Source organism: Podarcis bocagei (genome assembly GCF_964188305.1).
Source record: "Podarcis bocagei genome assembly, chromosome: W".
Lineage (NCBI taxonomy): Eukaryota > Metazoa > Chordata > Lepidosauria > Squamata > Lacertidae > Podarcis > Podarcis bocagei.
This window is the reverse complement of record NC_138131.1, coordinates 38,149,756-38,169,343: the sequence shown is the minus strand read 5'-3', so window position 1 is coordinate 38,169,343 and position 19,588 is coordinate 38,149,756. Positions and strand designations below refer to the sequence as shown.

Sequence of the window (19,588 nt, the reverse complement as noted above, 5' to 3'; positions counted from 1 at the left end):
ATAGAGGTGTGCGCCAAGGCTGCATTTTGGCCCCACTCCTCTTTAACTTGTTTATTAGCGATATGAGGCTCTTTCTGAACGAGTTTCAAGCCAACATTCATGCCCCCCCGCCTAGCTGATTTTCGCTGCCCTCTGCTTCTATATGCCGACGATGCAGCGATCCTTTCCTACTCTAGAGTCGGTTTATGCAGAGCTCTAAAGATTTTTGCAGCCTACTGCAAACTCAACCATCTGACTATTAATCATGGGAAATCTAAAGTCCTGGTCTTTACCAGGTCTCGGAAAATTTACAGCTGGAAGTTAGATGGAGTCCAACTAGAACAGGTTTTCAAATTTAAATACTTGGGAGTCTTTTTTCACTACAACCTAAGCTGGAAGCCACAGATTCAGTATCTACTAAACAAAGGGAAAACAATACTCTATACTCTACTCCAATTTTTTGTGGCCGACGGAGCCTCCCACATCCCTTCTGCTTTGAAGGTATACCACGCAAAAGTGGTTTTCACCCTCTGTTATGCTGCCCCACTCTGGGCCCCAGGGTCCAATTTAACATCGCTTGGGACATTGCAGAATCAGTTTCTCTGTCGCCTCCTGAAACTCCCCATGTGTGTGAGCAACGCAGCCATACGTCTGGAGTTAAAGATTACATCATTGGAGACCGTCATCTGGAAGCGAGTCTTTGGCTACTGGCTGTCCAGCTGGCATAGGCTTCCCGACCATTACCTTTTTCAGTGCCTCTGGCGAGATGACTTTGTCAATCCGTGGGTAGGAAAAATCCATGCCAAACTTCTAAGCATCGGAATTTCCCCAGCGGACTCCCTAAAGATGAACTTATGCTCTGCTAAAAGCCTTATAGAGCAAAGATTGGCAGACATTGAAAATCAACACAACCTCGCCTGGGGCGGGGGTGTTTGCTCCCCCAGGTACCACGGAATAACCCCACCACTTGGCCTCCCATCATACATGTCATCTCTTTCATCTGTACCACACCGACTTGCATTTATTTGTGCAAGGTTCAATGTCCTTCCATCGAACCTGCTGAGCCACAGATTTTCCAAGGGTTTGGTGTCTCCGCTATGCGTGTGTGACGGGAAAACTGTCGAATCTCTTCCACATATAATGTTCAACTGCCCCCTACACAGCATAGCCAGGACTAAATTCCTAGGTCCTGCTTTACTGCGCTTGGTGGGCAGGCCTGTTGAGTCACACGCCGCACTACTTTTGCAGGATACAGATCCTTCGGTAACTCTGCAGGTGGCGAGATTCCTGAATGCGGTTATCTCACACACAAAAACAACCAAAAAACAACAACAACACCAAAACTAATCGGACAGTTACGATGAGAGTGCATGTCGGTCCTCGTCTTCAGTTTTCCTTTTTCTGTGATCCGTCCCTTGGAGCTCTTCGTGCCCCAAGCTGTTAATTGGCTCTGCTCATTGACCCCCCCTTGCATCGTGGTGTCCACCCTCTGGGGTCGAATATATCGGCCCTTATGCCCCTGAGCTTTTATGTTTGTACATATTTTATGGGCTAATAGCCGTAAATAAATAAATAAATAAATAAATGGCATGAGGTGGTGAGGAAAGTTACCCTAACCCAGCTTGGAAAGCACATAGGGTTGTATCCAATCCAGTGAATGAACATGACGAGCCCATTAGGCTCATTAATCTAAGTGGGTAAAAATTAATTGTATGCAGTCCATAGAGCTGAAAGAGGAAGTGGGAGAAAGCCACCAGTGCCCAAGCCTCTCATGCCCAAGCCAAACACAAACAAACAAGCAAACCAGCCCCCCCCCCAACCCAGACATTTCCTTTAAAATGTAAAAACCCCCAGGGGTGGGCATGTTGGCCCAACAAAAGATGACATGTCCAGGATTTCCCAGACCTATGGCAACCCTAGTCTATGATTTGGCTGAGATAATGGCACGTGGCTGATGTGCAACAGAGTAGCAGCACAATCAGTGATCTGTACTAACAGGAGAGATATTCTGATTTCCTAGCTGGAGCTAATCCAAGACACAAGCACTTTTTTGCATGATGAGATGAAGCAGTTCACCAAGGTTGTTTTTAAGAGCATCTTAGTGATGAAACTCATACCTCCTTCAGTTGAACAGTGAGCCTTTTGCTCTCTTCTGCAAGCCTCCGAGTTTCCTGCTCTAACTGTTGTTTCTGAAAGAAAGATGAGGTGGGTGGGAATTTACTCGTTTTTGACATGAATACTCAACCAATCATGGGGAAGGGCATAGCTCAGTGGTAGAGCATTTACTTTGGATGCAAAAGGTCCCAGATTCAATCCCCAATGGTATCTCTAGGTAGGGCTGCCTGAAACCCTGGAGAGTTGCTGCCTGTCAATGTTGACAATAATGAGCTAGATCAGGCTTCCTGAACCTCAGCACTCCCGATGTTTTTGGCCTACAACTCCCATGATCCCTAGCTAGCAGAACCAGTGGTCAGGGATGATGGGAATTGTAGTCTCAAAACATCTGGAGGGCCGAGCTTGAGGAAGCCTGAGCTAGATGGATCTATTTTCTGACTCAATATAGGGCTGCTTACGGAAAGAAAGAAAAAAGTTCTGAACAGCCTCCCTGCTACTTGATCCCCACTTTAACTGAAGACTGAGCATTTGAGCAAGTAAAACATGTGTCTCCCCACTACCCCACATCAGGTTTCGGCCCACCCGCTGTGCCTCCAAGCCTTCACACTTTTAACTGAAGAGCATGTCTGAACTACAGTTTCAGACCACAGCCTACCGGACAGACTGAGTAGGATATAATAATCCTGGTCAAATTACACATGGCAACTAACAAGTACCTTCTCTTTGCTTTGGCTTTCGTCTATAGCACACTGGCAAGAAAGAGCATCCAGTCGTTGATCTATCTCTTTCTTCCGCTTGTGGATGTCTTGATCTTTCCCAAGGGCTGCTCGGCCTAAGGAATCCAACCAAATGCTTTTAATTTAGAAATTTATATCCCACTTTCAAAATGGAACTTTGGTTGCTTACCATTCTCACACTGAAATTCAATGCTTCTGACATTCATTAAACTATGGGTTTATACTGTTATATTGTTATATGGTGGGGGGATCCCTAGAAATTAATAAATGATAAGGTTTTGATTACTTGGGATATGAAGGGAATATACAAGCTGCAGAGGAATTCCTGGGCTAGCCTATGCAAAACGACCTAGCCAAACTATGGCCATTAAGAAACAATTGTTGTTGTTTAGTCATTTAGTCGTGTCCGACTCTTCGTGACCCCCTGGACCAGAGCACGCCAGGCACTCCTGTCTTCCACTGCCTCCCGCAGTTTGGTCAAACTCATGTTGGTAGCTTCAAGAACACTGTCCAGCCATCTCGTCCTCTGTCGTCCCCTTCTCCTTGTGCCCTCCATCTTTCCCAACATCAGGGTCTTTTCCAGGGAGTCTTCTCTTCTCATGCGGTGGCCAAAGTACTGGAGTCTCAACTTCAGGATCTGTCCTTCCAGTGAGCACTCAGGGCTGATTTCCTTAAGAATGGATAGGTTTGATCTTCTTGCAGTCCATGGGACTCTCAAGTCTCCTCCAGCACCATAACTCAAAAAGCATCAATTCTTCGGCAATCAGCCTTCTTTATGGTCCAGCTCTCACTTCCATGCATCACTACTGGGAAAACCATAGCTTTAACTATACGGACCTTTGTTGGCAAGGTAATGTCTCTGCTTTTGAAGATGCTGTCTAGGTTTGTCATTGCTTTTCTCCCAAGAAGCAAGCGTCTTTTAATTTCGTGGCTGCTGTCACCATCTGCAGTGATCATGGAGCCCAAGAAAGTAAAATCTCTCACTGCCTCCATTTCTTCCCCTTCTACCTGCCAGGAGGTGATGGGACCAGTGGCCATGATCTTCATTTTTTTGATGTTGAGCTTCAGACCATATTTTGCGCTCTCCTCTTTCACCCTCATTAAAAGGTTTTTTAATTCCTCCTCACTTTCTGCCATCAAGGTTGTGTCATCTGCATATCTGAGGTTGTTGATTTCTTCCGGGTTTCCGGGATTTAATTCCGGAATTTCTTCCGGGATTTAATTCCGGCTAGGGATTCATCCAGCCCCGCCTTTCGCATGATGAACAATACAGGGCCATTAAGGGCCATTGGCAATGCAAGAGAGCTGTCCTTCCCCACTGTCCTGAGGTGTGAACAGTAACCAGGGATTTAGAAGGCTTCCCTGGGTGACTGTATTTGAGGTGACATGAAAAGAGTGCCTTTAGCAAGGTGTGCTGGGAAGAAGAAAGGGAGGCAGAGAGAGAAAGTTCCATCTTGAGCAGGCAGGCTGGGAGAACAGGGAACAAGCCCTTCTTGAGATGACCATGCTGTAAGATCTGGACTCCCTTTATCTAAACTCAGGTGTAAATATGTGAATAAATCATATTTCTTAAAGCTACACAAGCCTCTGCCGCACCTTGATTCTCAAAGGAACACAGATCCTGGGTGAGCACCTGGAACACCGCCTAGAATTTTGCTACTGCTTAGCAGAGTGGGGGGTGACACCCAATCTTTATAACAATATCCAGTGCCAGTCAGCTCCATTGATTTCAATGTGTCTACTAACATTACAACCCAGAGGTTCCTGTTAAAGCCCAATTACGAAACTGATTTAAAACTGCTGGGAATGACTTTTAAGAAGACTTTATAGCTGAAGTGATTTCAGTTATATTTTTTGTTTTGTGTGTGATGCTTTATTGTTTAATTATGCTTAGATAAAGCCAGAGTAAAAGCCAGAGTATATATTTGATAAAATAAACATCTTTGGCTGCAGACCAGGATAGGATGGGAGGGATAGGATGGTGTTACGGGATTTCATCCCTGCTCACAATCTGGGAAAGGTCTGTCCCAGATAGAACAGAGACTGGGGGCTATGAAGAACCAACTTTTGAACCCCACTGTTAAGCAGACTAATTAGGAGACAGCAAATGGTGTGAGGGAGGAACCCTTTACAAACTACTCACTCATTCTGCGATTGGCCTGGGCATCCAGACTGAATTTCTGTACATCCTTGCTGATCAATTTTTCTTCCCCCAGCCTCACCAGGTTGATGTCACCACAGTTTCCTGGGTGTGAAACAGACACTTAGAGCCCTCCTAAAGTACAGCTAGCTTTTTTAAACTAGAAAGACATTTGGCAAATAAATACTTTTGATCTGCTTAGCAAATCCTGAAATCTGTATCTTGCACATCCTCAATAAGAGTTAGAAAAAGTTCAAAAAATGGCAACCAAAATGACCAAGGGGATACAGCAACTCCCCTACAAGGAAAGGTTGTAACATTTGGGACTTTTTGGTTTAGAGAAAAGGCAAGAGGCAACAAGCCAGATGTTTATAGAATTATGCAAGGCATGGAGAGAGTGGCTACAGAAAAGTTTCTCCCTCTGTCTCATAACACTGGAACTAAATTACTTATTCACACAGAGCACAGTTAACTATGAAACTCGTTCCTCGTCAAGGTTCTTTTGCTGCAGACACCCTTAGGGCAGCTTACAGAAAACAAGACAAAACAACAAAATAAAAATACAACACTAAAACCAGTAAAAATAAGTGCAGCAAAGCTTTTACTAGGTAAGTGCAGCACTAAAAGGATCCCAAAGAACCTTTAAAAAGTGTAAGGATGTACAAGAAAGGCTTTGCTTGGAGTCTACAGGATAAACAGAGGGCATCAGGGAGATTAGATTGGGGGCCTTCAGCATTCCAAACACATGGTCCACCACCAAGATCCAACCCTGTCCCAAAGGATTTCAGATGGATTCTCTGCAAGGACAAATGCCTTAGGAAAAGCAAAGCACCCACTACCTATACTGGCAGGTGGGGGAGGGTCTAAGTGACTTAAACACGGAATAATGTCTTATTCTTCAGTTATGACCAAGCCAATTGCTCCCTCCAGCTATGAATTCCACAGATGAGAACTGGCCAAGAACTCATCATACCCAAAGGCTTTTCCTTGTCCTGACATTTTTCCTTGAACTCAACAATCATTATTTTCATGAGGTGATCTAGAGCAGCATTGGACGGAGCACAGACCAGCACACGGTTCCTCTTGATCTTGCTTTCTACAGGATTCTCTTTCCCAGATCTCTGGAGATTTAAAGAAAAAAAAAAGTCATAGGGTTGTAAAATATACCTAGAATATACCCATTGAAACAAATCAACCATATAGTCATGCCCAGACTAGGAGTGCATACGGTAATTGAAGTTGGGTCTTTCAGAGGTCATCTAGTCCAATCCCCTGCTGGACAAAGGGTCTAAAATGCAGGATGCAACCACAACATCCCTGAAAAAATAGCTGGGTAAAAGACCCACTGTAATGGAAAGCCTGCCCACCTCCAGAGGCAGTCCTGTGCACTTTTGAAAAGCTCCTGCCCCTGTGAAGTACCCTCTAATATTTAGCCATTAGTTCTAGTTCTGCACTCTGGGCATAAAGAAGACTGAGAAAAAGTTAAGTGCAATAATGCAGGGCAGTCGTCTTCCACCTTTTCAGATCAAAGTCCCTTTTTAAAGCCCAAGGGTCATATCCAACTGAAATATACTCGGAGTCGAGTGTGGATTTCATGCTCTTTATTCAGCTCATAGTGGTGAGGAGGAATGGAAGTTCCCCCAAACTGTCTGCTTTATATACATTATTTAAACAATGGGTCACACGTGATTGGCTAATTCCGGGATTCTCCTGTAGGCCAATCAAGCTGCGGATTCACTTCCACCTGGAGCTGGATTGGGTGGCTCCTGCGGACCAATCAGACTGCTGCATTTTGGATCCTATTCAACTCAGTACATAACACCAACTAAGTTTTATTCAAAGTGCACACATTAAAATTATGGGGCCTATGTTACTCATGCACAGTAATTTCAAAGGGTCTATTCCAAGTAGGACTAAAAAGAGCCTGCTGGACTACTCCAATGACCCATCTAGTCCAGCATCCTGTTCCCATGGGGGCCACCCAGATGCCTGTGGGAAACCAGAGAGCAAAACATGAGCATACGAGCACCTTCTCCTCCTGTGGTTTCAAGAAACTAGTATTCAGAAGGATTACTGCCTCTGACAATGGAAACAGAGCATAGCCTAGCCATCATGGCAAGAAGCCATTGATTGCCCTTCCATGAATTTACCCAATCCTCTTTTAACATCACTGCCTCCTATAGATACACCCCAGATGTGCACTCTGAAATTTATTTTTAAAGGAAAATGACACAAAAAAGGAGTCCTTAACCATTTAGAGTCGTCACTTTCCCCCCTCCTCTTGCATCTTTTGTGTCCTTGTGTGACCCAATACATAGCAATTTAGAAGGCTTAGTATTCTCCAGCATTTTACAGTGCTACCTCTGGTTACGTACTTAATTTGTTCCGGAGGTCCTTTCTTAACCTGAAACTGTTCTTAACCTGAAGCACCACTTTAGCTAATGGGGCCTCCTGCTGCCGTTGCGCTGCCGGAGCACAATTTCTGTTCTTATCCTGAAGCAAAGTTCTTAACCTGAAGAACTATTTCTGGGTTAGCGGAGTCTGTAACCTGAAGCGTATGTAAGCTGAAGCGTATGTAACCCGAGCTACCACTGCATTTCTGTCCAAAGAAAAACAGTGCCTGCATATTTTGTGGCTTTTTTATTTAACATGTTTTATATACTGCTTAATTAAAAATATATACATAGAGTGAAATAAAACATTCATACAAAATAGCAAAAAAATCAGACTTTAAAAATAGTAAAATAATAAAGCAATAAAAGAAAGAGATAAAAATCAACATTTTTTTTAAAAGAACAAATGTACATAATAAAATTGTACAGCTGGGTAGGCTTGCCTAAATGGAAATGTTTTGAGTACGTCTAAAATGGTACAAGGAAGGGCGACAGATCTGCAAGACTGATGATGGAAAGAGTGCTTTTATTTATGAAAGTGCTGATATATGGAAACCATCTCGACATGATGATTGGACGAACGGAAAATTCACACAGGATTATAATAATAATAATATAATAATTTATTATTTATACCCTGCCCATCTGGCTGGGTTTCCCCAGCCACTCTGGGCGGCTTCGAAAAGAATATTAAAATACTGTGCTACATCAAACATTAAAAGCTTCCCTAAAAAGGGCTGCCTGCAGATGTCTTCTAAAAGTCTGGTAGTTGTTGTTCTCTTTGACATCTGGTGGGAGGGCGTTCCACAGGGAGGGCGCCACTACCGAGAAGGCCCTCTGCCTGGTTCCCTGTAACTTGGCTTCTCGCAGTGAGGGAACCGCCAGAAGGCCCTCGGTGCTGGACCTCAGTGTCCAGGTAGAACGATGGGGGTGGAGACGCTCCTTCAGGTATACTGGACCGAGGCCGTTTAAGGCTTTAAAGGTCAACACCAACACTTTGAATTGTGCTCGGAAACGTACTGGGAGCCAATGTAGGTCTTTCAAGACCGTTGTTATATGGTCTCGGCGGCCGCTCCCAGTCACCAGTCTGGCTGCTGCGTTCTGGATTAGTTGTAGTTTCCGGGTCACCTTCAAAGGTAGCCCCACGTAGAGTGCATTGCAGTAGTCCAAGCGGGAGATAACCAGAGCATGCACCACTCTGGTGAGGCAGTCCGCAGGCAGATAGGGTCTCAGCCTGCGTACCAGATGGAGCTGGTACACAGCTGCCCTGGACACGGATTTAACCTGTGCCTCCATGGACAGCTGTGAGTCCAAAATGACTCCCAGGCTGCGCACCTGGTCCTTCAGGGGCACAGTTACCCCATTCAGGACCAGGGAATCCTCAACACCTGCCCGCCTCCTGTCCCCCAGAAACAGTACTTCTGTCTTGTCAGGATTCAATCTCAATCTGTTAGCCGCCATCCATCCTCCAACTGCTTCCAGACACGCACACAGGACCGTCACCGCCTTCACTGGTTCCGATTTGAAAGAGAGGTAGAGATGGGTATCATCCGCATACTGATGAACACCCAGCCCAAACCCCCTGATGATCTCTCCCAGCGGCTGCATGTAGATGGTAAAAAGCATGGGGGAGAGGACAGAACCCTGAGGCACCCCACAAGTGAGAGCCCAGGGGTCTGAACACTCATCCCCCACCACCACTTTCTGAACACGGCCCAGGAGGAAGGAGCGGAACCACTGTATGACAGTGCCCCCAGCTCCCAGCCCCTCAAGACGGTCCAGAAGGATGTTATGGTCGATGGTATCAAACGCCGCTGAGAGATCCAGCAGAACTAGGAAACAGCTCTCACCTTTGTCCCTAGCCCACTGGAGATCATAAACCAGTGCGACCAAGGCAGTTTCAATCCCGTGATGAGGCCTGAATCCCGACTGGAAGGGATCCAAATGGTCCGCTTCTTCCAGGCGTGCCTGGAGCTGTTCAGCAACCACTCGCTCAATCATCTTGCCCAAGAATGGAAGATTTGAGACTGGACGATAGTTGGCCATCGTGGCCGCATCTAAAGATGGTTTATTAAGAAGCGGTTTAATAACCACCTCTTTCAGCGGGTCTGGGAAGGCTCCCTCACGGAGGGAAGCATTCACCACCCCACGCAGCCCACCGCCCAGCCCTTCCCGGCTAGCTTTTATAAGTCAGGATGGGCAAGGATCAAGGAGACAGGTGGTGGGTTTCACTCGTTCAAGCAGCCTGTCCACATCCTCGGAGGTAACAGATCAGAATTGATCCCACGCAATTTGACTAGACAGGACTCTAGCACTCTCCCGCCCCGGCCCTGCTCCCACGGTGGCGTCTACCTCTTCCCGAATCTGAGCGACTTTATCTGTAAAAAACTTTGCAAAATCATTGCAGAAGATCATGTACTGGGCCCCGATGTAGCAGGTGGTTCCGCTAAATTGTGAACCACCTGAAAGAGTCTCCTGCTGCTGTTTTCTGCAGATGCAATAGAGGCGGTGAAGAAAGTCTTCTTCGCCGTCGTTACCGCCACTTGCTAGGCTCGACACTGAGCTCTAACCTGTGTCCGGTCAGCTTCAGAATGGGTCATCCGCCACCGGCGCTCTAGCCGTCTCAGCGATAGTTTCATTGCCCTCAGATCCGTGGAAAACCATGGGGCTGTCCGGGCTCCATGCAATCAGAGAGCTCCATGCTTCAGAGCCAAACAGTCAATAGCCCTGGTTAACTCCACATTCCAGCGGGCCACCAGGGAATCAGCTGAAAGGCCATCAACATGGGATAAAGCATCCCCTACCACTCTCTGGAAACCATTTGGATCCATTAAGTGGCGGGGGCGGACCATCCGAATCGGTCCCACCTCCCTGCAGAGGGGAAGGGTCACGGAGAAGTCAAGTTGCACCAGGAAGTGGTCTGACCATGGCACTTCTTTCGTTTCACTTTTACTTAGTGTCAGATCACCAACATCCATAGAGGTAAACACCAGGTCCAAGGCATGTCCACGGCTATGGGTTGGGCCAGACTTATTCAGGGACAGCCCCATGGAGGCCATGCTTTCCACAAAGTCCCGAGCGACCCCTTGTAAGGTCGTGTCGGCATGGATGTTAAAATCCCCTAGGACGACCAAGCTAGGTGTCTCCAGGAGAACATCCGCCACGACCTGAAGCAGCTCGGGCAGGGAATCCTTGGCGCAGCGGGGAGGTCGGTACACCAAAAGGAATCCTGTACTGCCCCTATTGCCCAACTTCCAGAACATGCACTCAGAGAACTGGGTCTTCCCAATAGGACGCCTGGAGCAAACTAATGACTTCCTAAAAATCCCTGCAACCCCCCCTCCCCGCCCACAAGGCCTGGGTTGCTGTGCGTAAGAGAAACCTGGTGGACAAGCAGCGGCAAGAACAGGCCCATCTGCTTCATCCAACCAAGTCTCTGTTACACATGCCAGGTCAAATCCTCCATCCATGATCAAGTCATGGATGGCAGTGGTCTTATGAATCATTGACCTGGCATTGCACAGCAGCACCTTCAGGTCATGTGGGTATCCCTTGCTGATTCTAGTATCCATCCGGTCAGGACCAGACCCGGAGGCAGGGGTAGTCCTCAGACGACTAAGCCTGCCTCCTCTGTAATGACATGGTCTGGTCTTAGCATAACTCCTCCTCCTACCCGTGATCACTGAGATTGGTTGTCCCAGCGCATCCCCCTCTGTGGAACATGCCCCAGCCATTTTGTTGGCTGGGACCCTGATCCCAGCCATTTTGTTTTGTTTTTTTTAAATAAAATTTTTATTGGTTTTTCACAATTTATATAAACACAAACAATACACGAAACAAACAAACACATAAACAAACATGTATAATTTCAAATCCTTTTTTTCTTAAACCTTACTTCACTGACTTCCCCATACCTCCCCTTTCTGCATCCCAATTTCCAAATTTGTTTCAGCAAATCCTCCCCCTTGAGTTTATCTAATTTTCCCTTGTTCTTTTCTTTTACTTAATCTTTTGCAGCTGTAATCCCCTTTTTTCTATAACCTCAACATTTTAGCACTCATTAATTTTACAGTATTTCTCAAGATAAGTTTTAAATTTCTTCCAATCTTCTTCCGCTGTCTCTTTCCCTTGGTCTCGGGGTCCCAGCCATTTGTTGGCAGGTAACTGGTGTTTACCTGCTTAAGGAGATTATCAGAAGAGATCATAAAGAAAAAAAAGAAAAATATACAAACAAGATGAGATGTGAGAACAGCAAGATAGGACTGGATAGAATTATGAACATTATTTGGACAGATTTGTGGATATTAACGCAGCAGCAAGAAGATGATTGGAATCCCCTTCGGAACTTGAAATATGTTTTTTTTTTTTAAATAATATTTTATTTGCTTTTTTCCCAAGGTCAGAATACATCGTCAATAACACAACAGAAGCGATTTTACAGAAAGAAAGAAAAAATTAAATACAAGAAAATTCACTTTTCCAAATCTTTTTTCATAGTCAACTGGACTTCCCCACATCTTCCATCCCCTGTTTTCTTTACAATAAAAAAAATAAACAGCAAATTGATACCTTGTTTCATGTGTTTTTGTACTTTCATCTAATTATATACTCTAAAATTTAAACTTTTCACAGTCATAACTTAATTTCCATCATTTTCAGATCTCAATACTGAAGCATGTTTTTCCCAAAACTTAGCAAATTCTCAACATTCATATAACTTATAATGTTTTTGTAGATAGTCCTTAAATTTTTTCCAATCCTCTTCCACTGCTTCTTCTCCCAGGTCTCGGATTCTGCCAGTCATTTCGGCTAGTTCCATGTAGTCCATCAGTTGCGTATGCCACTCTTCCAGCGTGGGTAGCTCCTGTGCCTTCCAATATTTGGCTATAAGGATTCTTACTGCTGTAGTTGCATATAAAAAGAAAGTTCTATCCTTCTTTGACACTCTCTGGCCTACAATGCCCAGGAGGAAGGCCTCTGGTTTCTTATGGAAGGTATACTTAAATACCTTTTTCAACTCGTTATAAATCATTTCCCAAAAGGCCTTCACCCTCGGGCATGTCCACCAGAGGTGGAAGAATGTTCCTTCAGCCTCCTTACATTTCCAACATTTATTATCTGACAGATGGTATATCTTTGCAAGTTTGACTGGGGTCATGTACCACCTGTACATCATTTTCATAATGTTTTCTTTTAAGGCACTACATGCCGTAAATTTCATACCGGTGGTCCATAACCTTTCCCAGTCTTCAAACATAATGTTGTACCCAATGTCTTGTGCCCATTTTATCATGGCTGATTTAACTGTCTCATCTTGAGTGTTCCATTTAAGCAGCAAGTTATACATTCTTGAAAGCACTTTCGTCTTAGGTTCAAGTAGTTCTGACTCTAATTTTGATTTTTCCACCTGGAAACCAATTTTTTTATCCTTTTTAAAAATCTCTAAAATTTGGGCATAGTGAAACCAGTCTCGCACCTTTCCTTTCAATTTTTCAAAACTCTGCAACCTCCAAGTATCACCAACTCTTTCTATTATCTCACAGTATTTTACCCAGCCACTCTCCATGTTAATTAGTTTTCTGGTCTTAGCCTCCATCGGTGATAACCACCTCGGGGTCTTATTTTCAAGTAAGTCCTTATATTTAGTCCAGACAATGAATAAAGCTTTCCTGACAATATGGTTTTTGAACAATTTGTGAAACTTTACCTTGTCGTACCACAAATATGCATGCCACCCAAAAGCATTGTTAAACCCTTCCAGATCTAGGACATCAGTGTTTTCTAACAAAAACCAATCCTTCATCCAGCAGAAGGATGCAGCTTCATAATACAACCTTAAGTCCGGCAGGGCAAATCCCCCTCTTTCCTTTGCGTCTGTTAGTATTTTAAATTTTATTCGGGGCTTTTTGCCCTGCCAGACAAACTTCATAATATCCCTCTGCCACTTTCCAAAACACTCCACTCTGTCCACGATCTGAAGGGTTTGGAACAGAAACAACATTCTTGGCAATACATTCATCTTAACTGCTGCAATTCTTCCCAACAAGGAAAGTTTCAATCTTGACCAAGTTTCTAAGTCCTTTTTAATTTCAGACCAACATTTTTCATAATTATCTTTGAACAAATTCAAATTTTTCCCAGTCAAATTAACCCCCAGGTATTTCACTTTTGTAACCACATTTAATTCTGTTTCCTTCTGAAACCCATCTATTTCTGAAGGTGTCAAGTTTTTTGCCAAGACCTTAGTTTTTTGTTTATTCAACTTGAATCCCGCCACCCGACCAAACTCAGAAATTAGTTCTAAAGCTCTTTTTGTACTAGGTTCTGGCTCCTGTAATGTCAAAACCAAATCATCTGCAAATATGGGTGCCCCCAACAACAAAAATAAAATTCGGCTTTGTAATTCGGAATTTATGTGATGTGATGTGATTTGATTTGATTGGATGTGTGACACCTGGCTTGAGAGCAGTACATGTGAAAAGGATCTAGGAGTCTTGGTTGACCACAAACTTCACATGAGCCAACAGTGTGACGCGGCAGCTAAAAAAGCTAAAAAAGCCAATGCAATTCTGGGCTGCATCAATAGGAGTATAGCATCTAGATCAAGGGAAGTAATAGTGCCACTGTATTCTGCTCTGGTCAGACCTCACCTGGAGTACTGTATCCAGTTCTGGGCACCACAATTCAAGAAGGACACCGACAAACTGGAACGTGTCCAGAGGAGGGCAACCAAAATGGTCAAAGGCCTGGAAACGATGCCTTATGAGGAACGGCTAAGGGAGCTGGGCATGTTTATCCTGGAGAAGAGGAGGTTAAGGGGTGATATGATAGCCATGTTCAAATATATAAAAGGATGTCACATAGAGGAGGGAGAAAGGTTGTTTTCTGCTGCTCCAGAGAAGCGGACACGGAGCAATGGATCCAAACTACAAGAAAGAAGATTCCACCTAAACATTAGGGAGAACTTCCTGACAGTAAGAGCTGTTCGACAGTGGAATTTGCTGCCAAGGAGTGTGGTGGAGTCTCCTACTTTGGAGGTCTTTAAGCAGAGGCTTGACAACCATATGTCAGGAGTGCTCTGATGGTGTTTCCTGCTTGGCAGGGGGTTGGACTCGATGGCCCTTGTGGTCTCTTCCAACTCTACGATTCTATGATTCTATGATTCTATGAAAAAAGGGAGGAGTGAGGAGGTCGATGAAATAAGGCAATGACAGTTAAGGATTTTGGAATATTGGATTTGTTTTTATTTTTTTGTCGTTTATTTTTCCTTTATGATTGTCTTGTGTTACGTGCTTTGTTGTTACTTTTTGATTTTTATTAATTGGTATTGCTTGATTGTGGTTTGTTTTTCTTTTGTTTTTCTCTTTGTTTTTCTTGTAATTTTAAAATTCTTAATAAATATCATTAAAAAAAGAGAGAGAGAGACCTGCATTCCAGCCAGGAGTGGGGAGCTGCGAGTACTGTGATTTACGAGGCAATTAAAACCTCGGAAAGTGAGCACTGCCACTGGAATTAGCGAGCTGCTTGTTGAAATTGATGACTGCTGACTGCTGACTGCTAGCTGCTGTTTGATGCTGCAGAGGCTTTTGGCTATAAAGTAAAAGCCGAGATGGATTCCAAGCACGGAATCGGAACGATGTCCTGTCTGCTTCTGATGGGCAATAATTATTCAGGATGGTGTGTAAAAATGGAAGCGCTTTTGCTTCGACAAAGATTGTGGTTTGTTATAGATGACCCAATGCCACAGGTACCAACCAGACGGTGCTGTGATGCCAATAAACAGGTGAGGGCTGTGATCATGTTGCATGTATCAGATAACCAACTGATCCATATCCAGGGTTTGGTGACAGCACAAGCAGTCTGGCTTGCTCTAAGAGAAGCACATCTTCACATCGCCGCAGGATCCGCCCTATTATATTTCCAGAAGCTTTGGAATATGAAGCTGAGAACTGGGGGAGATTTGCAAAAACATCTTACACAGATGAAGTTTCGGTGTGACCTGTTGGAGCAGAGGGAGGTCCTGCTTCCGGAGTCCCTTTTCTGTTTTATGATAATCAACAGCATGGATACGTCATATGCGGTTGTTGCATCGCAGCTTGGAGCTCTGCCAGCTGCTGATTTAACAGTCCAGAGAGTCCAGAGAGAGGAGCCAGTGTGGTGTAGTGGTTAAGAGCGGTAGTCACGTAATCTGGGTAACCGGGTTCGCGTCTCCGCTCCTTCACATGCAGCTGCTGGGTGACCTTGGGCCAGTCACACTTCTTTGAAGTCTCTCAGCCCCACTCACCTCACAGAGTGTTTGTTGTGGGGGAGGAAGGGAAAGGAGAATGTTAGCCGCTTTGAGACTCCTGAAGGGGAGTGAAAGGCGGGATATCAAATCCAAACTCTTCTTCTTCTTCTGTTCAATGCTTCTGAATGAGTCTGACCGCCAAATGGCACTTGTAGCTGATGAGGGGGAGGCTGAAGCCTCAAAAGCACCCGTCGGCAGCGCAAGGTGCAGAGGGGGCCGTTGCTTTGAAAGCCCTGTCGTGTTTCAAGTGTAGGGAGAAAGGCCACCTGCAACGTGACTGCAGGAAGCGCCAGAAGTCCAAGGAAGCTACAAGGAGCGGAGGGGTCGGAGGCAAGAATTGTGCCAAGCCCAGCTCTACCCAGGCACTTGCTTTGATCATGCAATGCACCACCTCACCTACTCATAATGCTTTTGTGGTAGATACGGGGGCGACATTTCATCTCTGTAGTCAGAAAGGTTTGTTTGTTACCTTTAAGGAGCAGAATGACACCATCAAACAGGCAGATGGACGTTGTCTGCGAAGTGAAGGTATTAGGAAAATATACCTTGAAAGCATCCAGACCTCAGTACAAAATGTACTATATGTTCCGGGACTGACTTATAATTTGCTCAGTGTTTCTCAGCTAACTGCACAAGATTTCTGTGTTTCTTTTGACAGGGAGAAGTGCATCATCGCAAAGGATGGAGATGATCTTCTGTTTGCCTACAATGAGGATGGGCTGTATTTACTTTCATTTGACAGTAATGAATGTAATGATGATGTTGATAATAATGTGACACGTGTGATGTGTAGAAACAAAGGTCACTGTGGCTCAAAAGGGCAGAAAGCCTAGTAAAATAGTCAAAAGAGCTTTTCAGCAGGTGCATGCTGATGTAATTGGTCCTCTATCACCCTCTAGAGGCAATGCCAAGTACTACCTGATTGTGGTTGATTCCTATTCTGAATATGCATGGATTTATATGTTAAAAAGGAAGAATCAGATTCTAACAAAGTTCAAAGAATTTTGTGCATGGGTAAAATCTGTTCATGATGTGAAAATTTATTGTCTTTTCACAGATCAGAGACAGGATTTTGTTTCACAGGAATTTGGGAGTTTCCTGGCTGAACAAGGGGTGAAGCACAAAGTTGCTACCCAGAAGTCTTCATGAAACGACGGTTTGTGTGTAAGGATAAACCAGGTGTTGCAACAGGACATGAAAGCGTTACTGCTTAGTGCAGGCTTGCCAAATGAGTTTTGGACTGAATTGCTGAATTGTTATATTTAAACTCATAACAGGAGATACTCCAAAGTTATGAAATGCACACCCTATGAGAAACTGTTCCAGAAGGTACCTTATGTCAAACACCTTTGGATTTTCGGGTCTCACGTGTGGGTGGAGACACCACAGAGCAAGAAGCTCGGCAAATGTGGTGCACACGGTATATTTTTGGGTTACAAAAAAGGCCAGTACAGAGTATTGATGACTGACACCAACATAGTTCTTCTCACTAGGGATGTTGAGTACACTGCAAAATGGAAGGAATCGGCAGACCACGATTTGTAATGTTCTTTTTGTTCCAGGTTTGGTGGACAACTTGCTGAGCATTTCTCAGCTCACAGTGCAAGAGTTGAACATTTCCTTCAGCAGGAAGAAATGTATCATCAGGAAGAACAGAAGAGATCTTCTATATGCTGACTGTGTGAATGGCTTATTATTATCCTATGACGATGTTGATACTGATGTTGATATGCAAAGTAATGAGATGTGTTGTGCAATGTCTACTAACAAATTTTTGCATGCAAATTGTTTCCATGACCATCACAGGAGGCTCGGTCATCTAAATTTTCAGGCCATTGCCAAGATGCCTGATCTGGTAAAGGGGATGACCATTAAACTCTGCAGATTTCACATGAAATGTACCGTATTTTTCGCTCTATAGGGCACACTTTTCCCCCTTCAAAAATGAAGGGGAAATGTGTGTGCGTCCTATGGAGCAAAGACGCCATAGCCCCGCGACCCTCTCCCGGCTGGAGAGGTGACGCACGGCTATGGCAGGAGCCTCTATAGCCGCGCGTCACCTCTCCAGCTGGGAGAGCGCGTGCGGGGCTAAAGAAGCCATAGCCCCGCAACCCTCTCCCAGCTGGAGAGGTGACGCGCGACTATGGCAGCAGCCTCTCCGCTGCGCCTTTCCGCTGCTCCCTGACCTGCTCTTTGGGGCTGGTGGTGGGCTTCCCCCTGCCAGCCCCAAAGAGCAGGTCGAAAGGAACCTGAAGCCTGGAGAGCGAGAGGGGCCGGTGCACACCAACCCCTCTCGCTCTCCAGGCTTCCAAGGTAGCCGCCTGAACGCACCTTAAACGGCACCTTGTTTTAGAGCGGGAAGACAAGAGGGGGAAAATTCTCTCCCTCTCTGCGCAGCGCCTCCTGCCGCTTCACTGAAGGGGCGCTGGGCAGAGGGAGAATTTTTTTTCTTGTTCTCCCCCCTCTAAAACAAGGTGCATCCTATTGTCCGGTGCGTCCTATGGTGCGAAAAATACGGTAAATCATGTGCAGAACACAAGGTCTAGGTTGCTCCAAAGGGTGAAATAACTGGCAGGGAAGCCAAAGAGCCCTACCAAATTGTGCACGCAGACCTTGTTGGTCCATTAAAGCCATCTTTAGGTAAAGCACAATATTTCATGGTATGGATAGATCAGTTTTCAAGATATATTTATGTTTTCTTGCTCAAGTAGAAGTCAGAAGCGTTTCCTAAGTTCAAGGAATTCTGCGCTTGGCTGCAGAATGCCCACAAGAGACAAGTGGGTTGTCTTTTCACTGACGGCAGAATTCTCTTCTCAGCAGTTTGAAGCTTTTCTAGCTGAGAAAGGAATCCAACAGAGCTCCATGGTAAAATGGTCTCTGTGAAAGGGCAAATCAAACGCTCCAGCAGGGCATGAAATCTCTTGAGTGATGCTAATTTGCCTGATTCATATTGGGCTGAAGTTTTCAATTGTTTTACTTATGTGCATAACAGAAAAATTTCTTCACCAATAGGTTGCATACCTTATGAAAAGTTGTTTGGCAGGAAACCATTTGTTAAACAGTTGAGAATTTTTGGTTCTGACATGTGGGTTCACACACCTCAGAGCACCAAGCTGAGCAAACGTGGTATGCATGGAATATTCGTGGGATACGAAAAAGGTGCTTACAGAGTATTAATGTCTGACACGAAGACAGTGAGATTCACTAGGAGTGTTGAATATAATGCAAAGTGGGGAGAAAATGTAGGAATTTTCCAATGTTATCCTGATACTAATAATGATGAGAAATCTGATGATGACACAGGTTCAGACACCAGTTCGGTGAGAGGTGGTAGTGCTGCTGATGACAGCGATGACACGGCAAACTACAAGAGTGCAAAGGCCTCACTCAGACCATCCGAAGAGTCTGACACTGATTGGGGTCTGGAGCCACAGTTTACTATTGGCCGTGATTCTCCTAAGAAAGAGGAGATTAATCCTGAAGACTTGTGCATAATTCGCAGATCTGAAAGAGCCACAAAGGGCAGACCACCTAAAAGATTTGTTGATGAGTTTGAAAAGACAGCTACAACTGTTATAAATAACTCAGGGAAGATTCAAGAGCCTTCAAGCTTCCAAGAGGTCAAAGAGTTAACCTCGAAGGATGCTGAACCATGGTTAAATGCCATGCAGGCTGAGCTAAATTCCTTAGAGAGAAACGAAACATGGGAACTAGTTCCAATGGTACCAGGAATGAAGCTAATTGATAGCAAATGGGTCTTTAAGGCCAAGACAGACCAGAATGGCAAGGTAGTGAGACATAAGGCCAGGTTGGTCGCAAGAGGATTTTCACAGGTACTAGGTCAAGATTATCACGAGACCTACTCTCCCACCATGAAGTATGAGAGCATTAGGCTTATGCTCAAAATTGCTGCAAAGGAGAAACTAAATGTTTCTCA

The 19,588-nt window shown here is 44.8% G+C and overlaps 1 protein-coding gene across 1 annotated transcript in view; it reads right to left on the bottom strand.

The window, feature by feature from the left end:
- The window catches only part of LOC308578078 (putative helicase senataxin), a 287,528-nt gene that overhangs the window by 68,120 nt on the left and 199,820 nt on the right, over positions 1-19,588 (bottom strand). Inside the window, exons 14-17 of the mRNA XM_081178360.1 lie at positions 5,945-6,092; positions 4,975-5,076; positions 2,811-2,926; positions 2,097-2,168 (exon numbers count right to left, since the gene is read on the bottom strand). Coding sequence (XP_081034486.1) covers positions 2,097-2,168; positions 2,811-2,926; positions 4,975-5,076; positions 5,945-6,092 — 438 coding nt within the window. The remainder of the gene's footprint in view (positions 1-2,096; positions 2,169-2,810; positions 2,927-4,974; positions 5,077-5,944; positions 6,093-19,588) is intronic.